The 6,936-nt window shown below is 38.7% G+C and overlaps 1 protein-coding gene across 6 annotated transcripts in view; it reads right to left on the bottom strand.

Annotated features, from left to right (window-relative positions):
* Window positions 1–230: 230 nt before the first annotated feature.
* The window catches only part of LOC102808701 (uncharacterized), a 32,273-nt gene continuing 25,567 nt past the window's right edge, over window positions 231–6,936 (bottom strand). For 3 of the 6 annotated variants that reach the window (XM_085503283.1, XM_085503282.1, XM_085503286.1), the window contains 5 exons: window positions 5,035–5,172; window positions 4,553–4,701; window positions 3,746–3,847; window positions 2,591–2,710; window positions 231–2,018 (listed from right to left, as the gene is read on the bottom strand). In XM_085503283.1, coding sequence (XP_085359409.1) covers window positions 1,994–2,018; window positions 2,591–2,710; window positions 3,746–3,847; window positions 4,553–4,701; window positions 5,035–5,172 — 534 coding nt within the window. In that variant the 3' untranslated portion in view covers window positions 231–1,993. Of the gene's footprint in view, window positions 2,019–2,590; window positions 2,711–3,745; window positions 3,848–4,552; window positions 4,702–5,034; window positions 5,173–6,397; window positions 6,464–6,936 lie in introns of all 6 variants that reach the window. The other 3 variants (XM_085503284.1, XM_085503281.1, XM_085503285.1) reach the window with 2 other exon arrangements.

Here is a 6,936-nt window from a genome sequence, read left to right as displayed (position 1 = left end):
GAGCTGACGCCAGCTAACCAAGGGAAATAGAACAAGCAACGAGAAAATCATGGACCAATCAGAATGCCGGATCCATTTCTTGTTTACCGGCCTCCTGCGGCTTGGTGCGCAATGACACTTGAGGTGGGAACCACCCAATAACTTCTCGTCACTAGTAACTGTCTGATTGTCTGTCCATCTGCCACGCTGGCGCAACAACCACATTCACACACACCAAATACAAGCCAAACTTGTTTCCTTAATGTTATTTATGTTTATTAATAATTATAAAAAGCTCTTATGTACACATTGCATGGTAAAAGTACTTTCCCAGTAAAAAATATGAATTTTTATGACAGAGAAACTGAATGTACACACTAAAACGGATTAGCGTATGTGAGTCCAATTTCATTTTACGACACGCCTGATTCATCCGTTTATTGACACATGATTAGTATTAGACATATGACGTCATGAATTAATGAACTGCAAAGACATTAATCATTCCCTGGGGTTTAATTTCGCTATTTTTCACTGAAAGGTAAAAATGTAAAATAGAACTCTTCATTACATCGGGAAATTCATGAACTTAAAACCCGTTGAAATGCTAAAAATATCAAAATAGTGAAATTAAATACCAGTGAAAATAGTTTTACAGTATTTGTAAATGTAATACTGCCCTCTATCGATTTATTTTGGTTAGGGTTATCTCTTGCTTATTCACGAGGACGGAGAATTGTTTGCTTATACCTACTACACGTACGGACGTTAGTAGTCTACTTCCAGGTTACTTATATATTAATATTCTGATACTCGGAGGAGTTTTGCAGTTCAATACTATAATTTCCCATGATAGCCGATGAGGGCGCATTTCAACAATCTTTCGGAAATCCTTGCGTCACAGAGCACGGTGCCTAGAACGTTTCATCATTAAAGCGTATATTTCTTCTGCTATTTTACATTATAGTCACCAACACGAGTTCAAGTTAACAGCGACGATAGTCGTCAACGTGAGTTCAAGTTAACAGCGACGATAGTCGTCAAAGTGAGTTCAAGTTAACAGCGACGATAGTCGTCAACGTGAGAGTTCAAGTTAACAGCGACGATAGTCGTCAAAGTGAGTTCAAGTTAACAGCGACGGTAGTCATCAACATGAGTTCAAGTTAACAGCGACGATGGTTGTCAACGTGAGTTCAAATTAACAGTGACGATGGTTGTCAACGTGAGTTCAAGTTAACAGCGACGATGGTCGTCAAAGTGAGTTCAAGTTAACAGCGACGATGGTCGTCAACGTGAGTTCAAGATAACAGCGACGATGGTTGTCAACGTGAGTTAAAGTTAACAGCGACGATGGTCGTCAAAGTGAGTTCAAGTTAACAGCGACGATAGTCGTTAACGTGAGTTCAAGTTAACATCGACGATAGTCATCAACGTGAGTTCAAGTTAACAGTGACGATAGTCGTCAACGTGAGTTCAAGTTAACAGTGACGATAGTCGTCAACGTGAGTTCAAGTTAACAGCAACGATAGTCGTCAACGTGAGTTCAAGTTAACAGCGACGATAGTCGTCAACGTGAGTTCAAGTTAACAGCGACGATAGTCGTCAACGTGAGCTCAAGTTAACAGTTACGATAGTCGTCAACGTGAGTTCAAGTTAACAGCGACATTGGTCGTCAACAATAGTTCAAGTTAACAGCGACGATAGTCATCAACATGAGTTCAAGTTAACAGCGACGATGGTTGTCAACGTGAGTTCAAGTTTGAAGCGACGATGGTTGTCAACGTGAGTTCAAGTAAACAGCCACGATAGTCGATAGTCGATGTTTGGTTGGTTGTCTGAGGTTCAAATTAACAGCGACGACGGTCATCGACACGAGTTCAAAAGCGACGATGGTCATCAGCGCGATTTCAAGTTAACTCCGACGATTGTCATCCACGCAAGACTGACAGAGATGGTGGTCACCAACAAGAATTTAACAGCAGCGATGAGTATCAAATGCAAGTTCAATGTCATACTATTTAGACGACGCTATTTTTCGCCTATAAACAAAAATAGAAAAAGTATAGATTACAATGGGCCGTGCGAGAACATAGGGTATGGTACACAATTGACTGCAACTTCTGGTTTTCGTTATCCTAAACATGTTCCGTTAAAAATTCAATAATATTTTGCTCTGAAAGCTTCTTTTTTGTTGGAATAAGTCGCACGGTTGAATCTTGGTCAGAAACAATTATTTATTGCCAAATGGTTTGAATGTCGCTCGTGTTCGTGACATCACGTGTATTTAAAGCGGGGGAGTCGTCGCCTGCGCATGTGTCAGATGGCCAGAGCGTGTCATTGTTTACAAACAAGCGTCCACCCATGAGCCTTTGCGTGTTGAGCATGTGTTGTTATCGTCGCTTGGGACTCAATTCCCGTTTTAAAAATTTCTATTACTAGTACTTGACAGCGCGGCCATTTTTGAATTTATTGGTTCGTCCATAAAGACCTCACGAAAATCGACACATATTTGTAAATACAAGTAACTGGGTAAGACACTGTCGCTAACATTTATTGGTAGTACTTGCCGAAGGTGAGTGAAACGAGATATCAGCAAGATATGTATATCTACCTGGTGGTTGCTCTGGCAGCCGCCGCCGCGGTGAACTCAGCAACTGTGAATGTCCGGTCTCCTATCGTCAACTGACCTGTAACCTTAGGATTATCGACAACTTTCTTCCTTCGTGACAATCTAAAAATTGTTTCCATGTGATAATAATGAGTGACTGAATGACATTTATATGTATGCAAGCAGACAACAATACGTAATCATGTGACAAACAAATAATGGAAAACAAATGTGTGTGGACTTGACTATTTCGAAACTCGCAAAATAATAGTTTTACCCACAATGCAAAGCCAATCTTTATACGAATATAATAACACATAACATTGCAAACAATGAGAACACTAAATAAATCCGGATGGCGTAATTTAAACGCCCAGTAGCTCGGTTGTAGCCATAGCAACGAATGTTATTACATTATATCGTTTGTGTCATTAGGATTCGAAACAGATTAAAAAACTAATTGACTTCATAATTATTGTTTCCATTCATAACAATTCTAAATATTCAAAATAAATGACTTTTATGTTACATTTAGATATTTCCAGTTTGATTATATTTTCCATGAGATTTAATGGAAATTTCCCTCAGTAACACCCTTGGGTAAGTACAGTTATTACATTATCCTCATAAAATAAAATGACATTCAACATTTTATCCAGAATAATATACTATTTTTCGATTTATCCTATTTATTATTTACTACATTGTGATTAGGACGCTGTCGAGCAAGGGAAAATGTCACATATACCCATTTTCACGTTTATTTCAAATTGTCTCACATTCGATTGCACGTTCACACTGTTATTACGTATAGGTATTAGACCCATGCAGCTTCAACTGCAGATGTTAAAGGGCGGCAGTCGTCGCACTCCGCCCTGTTCGATATGGGACTCATAGCGACGTATACAACGCGTGTAAAATACATTGTTTATTTACATAAAATTCGAACACGCGCTGCGCGACGACCACCGCGCTTTAAGGCGCGAATACCAATTAAGCAATGCATTCACCTGTGTACGATTAAAAATCATAATTTAACGTTCACTGATTATTAAACGTGCTGTTGAATGTTGAAGTCACATGGGACAGGTGAGCGTGTTTTTCTTTTCTTGTGTGGGCGAGTGATGGCGCTTGTCAGTGTGATGCGCAGCAACTTACTTGTAGATGCTATTAAGTGATTCCTGTGGAAGGGTGACAGGTGTATAAGGCAAATATTGACAAGTAGTTAGGTAGCTTGGACTTGTAGCTTTCCTGATATTCCTGTATTCGCATATAACATAAGTAACGTTAGTCATTGAGCTCGCCGGCTAGAGCGATTGGATGACACTTCACTCATGCCAGCGGTGATGCACTGCGTGGAATCGTAGTGCGAGGTGTTAATGGATTTAATTAGTGAAATAATTGGATTGGAATGAATTTGCCAAGGTGGACTATTGACGGCTTTCTGATTTAGTGGTTTTAGTGATTTACGTGGTGTGCGGAAAGAAGCTTTGCGTGACAGTCGACTGGTCGGTATTCACTGGGATGCGAGTGCGTAGTTCTATATGATGAAGCTTGTTTAACTAATTTGATGTTGCTAGGCTACAGGCTACCAATGACAACTAATCGAGCACTAGATGTTTCCATTTCACGCATGCAGACGTTTCAATGTCATTACAAATGTTTAAATTTTAATGTGTTTAAGTAGCGCGATATTTCAGCAAATACTATTATATATTCAAATTCGAGAACAGATTCCATTTTTTTTGACATTAGGAAAGACGTTATGTTGTGAAAGGTTTTATAGTTGACATTAAAATGCTGCTAATTCTGACGCGGAAGTCACATTTGCTGAAATACTATGCTATTTAAAAACACTTTACGTGAGTTTTACTCAATACGATATGATAAATGAACTTGACAACATCGCCACCAGTGGTCTCGAACAGAGAGTCCCACCAATCGAAAAATGAATGTCTCACTTACTTCAGCCCAGCTTTTCTGTGATATGGTTCAGAGCGATCCAGTGACTCTGTCAACGAGTGAACCTCGTTCTCGGCTTCGTATTCATGGGCTCTTTGCACATCGTAGAGATAATTGAGCGAGCTTTGCCAGTGAGCTTGGTTCTGGGCGTCCTGAGGGTAAATAGTGACGTAATTCAAGTTGGTGACGCAACTGGCTACAGTAAAGGTACGGTCGATCCAGTACTGTAAAATACTTCATTTTTGCTTGGAATTTATTTTCGCAGAAGGGATGATTCAGTTAATCTTTTTTCCTATATTTTACATTCAACTCATCAAAAAATAAAATAAATAAGTGAAAATATATTCCATACAAAACACTCAGCTGAAAAAGTCATTTCAGCGAAAATAAATTCCAGCTAAAATATTTTACAGTAACTATGACAACTATTATATCAATGCAATCGATCATAGCAGTATTGTGAGTGCATATATTCGCACAATTACCTGGGTGGGGTAGGAAATACTGCCACCGTTTGGTACTCTCGGTGATTGCTGTGTATATATTTTTTTCTGTGTAGTTTCCCGTGCCCTTGTCAATGGATTCCTCGCCGTAGAGGCACGAAAACCAGGAGGCCCTCGGTGCTGTCGAAGGAAAAACAAACACACATTGAGGATAGCATGCATTAAACATTCCAGTTTCAGTTTACGTCACCTACTTGAAAGTTTACCATAATTGTTTGTAAATAACATCAGGTCAACGCCAACTTATGTCGCTTAATGAGGGGCAGATTCTACACATGTGACGTTGTTATCACAAGTTTATAAATGCCGTGAAGACGCAGAGCAGCCCAGAACAAAAATCGAAGGAGTATTCGTTTGTATATCTCGCCGAATCTCAAAATAGAAATATTCGTATAATATCTGGTCATTTTTTTCTTCAAATTTGAGTGTTGCACCGACAAAAAGTAAGATCGTTCACGGGTATTCGGGCAAATACTTAGTAAATAAGGGCCATTCTGTACTTCAATAGTGTCACGTAATTTTTGATTTACTCACGTGTCATCAACTGTTTGTCATTTCACCTTTGTGATTGACAAAATGCAAAAAAAATAGTCCTTTTTTTAAAATCAATTTCCATAGGAATACATGTTATACGCATTATTCATACAAAAGAAATAATTCCTAATTATTCGTCATTACAAATCACGTGACCATATTATAGCTACTTAGAATTTTACTACAAGTAACCGAAGGAAATTTGACTCATTTTTGTGCGAGAAGTATTTCAGTGACCATACCCTTTTTGTTCCGGCGTTTTTGAACGAATCATGATCACATCAAATAAATTTGTCAAATCATATGTCTTAATAGTATCCAACTATATTTAATAGTATCCAACTATAACTACCTCCTACGATCGGACCAGTAAACTGGTCAAACCAACGTGCTTATGGAATATCTACCTACCAGGCACAGTTATTGTTAGTAAACACACCACCGCAACTTAGTTTAACACGATAAGAATAAAAATAGTGATATTTAACATCAAACCATGTGCACGACAAATCTGGGATAGTGTAACCAAATTTACGAGTTATACTAGTGGTTATTTACAGCACTGTGTACTCTAGCATACATATATTGCAGTGGAGAGAAAGGGGGGGGGGGAAGGGACAGGCAATGCGGGACAGGGGCGGGGAAATGGGACTGAACTCTACACACGATGCATACGCTACAAGTACTTCGAAATGAGCTTGAAAATATAAGGTTTATAAGCAAACACGCATCTCAAAGCAATTGCAATTACAGTTTAATATTCATTTTTAAATATTATTTTACTGCAGACTGACATTCTGTGGCCTCTTACCCGGATGTGTGTATATTTCTTCCCTAGAACGACGCACGACATTCTCTCATTCATGGATAAAGCGGACTGTTACATTACAGTCAACACAAACGAGAGGATTGAAAACAAACAAAAAACAGAACATCACTTAAAATATAATGTATATTCGTAACACGTGTATTGTCATTTATTGGCAGTATAGATTGACGCATTAACCGGGTACACAACGGCGCCGACGCGCGAACGAGGTTATTGTTATGATTTATGAGAATGACGTCATTTATTCGGTGGTCATCGGTTTACACGAGGGTCGAAATGAGTTTGTTTCAGACTCTTTCGCAAAGTTTTGTTCAACAAATTTTGCAATTAAATCTGAGACGAAATCATGCGAAAGAGGAGTTAAAAAGATTATAAACTGAGGCTGGTGGAATTTGAGTGGATTTATAATGGAACTTAGTAACTATTAGATCGGGACTGTACATGAAACGACCCGATAACTGTCGGCTCACCAAATCGCACGTAAATGTCGACGTCACTAATTAGTTTATTTTCAGTTTATT

Source organism: Saccoglossus kowalevskii, chromosome 9 (assembly GCF_978046115.1).
Source record: "Saccoglossus kowalevskii chromosome 9, keSacKowa6.1, whole genome shotgun sequence".
Classification (NCBI taxonomy): domain Eukaryota; kingdom Metazoa; phylum Hemichordata; class Enteropneusta; family Harrimaniidae; genus Saccoglossus; species Saccoglossus kowalevskii.
Note: the sequence above shows the minus strand (reverse complement) of the source record. Positions and strands in the feature narration are given on the sequence as shown.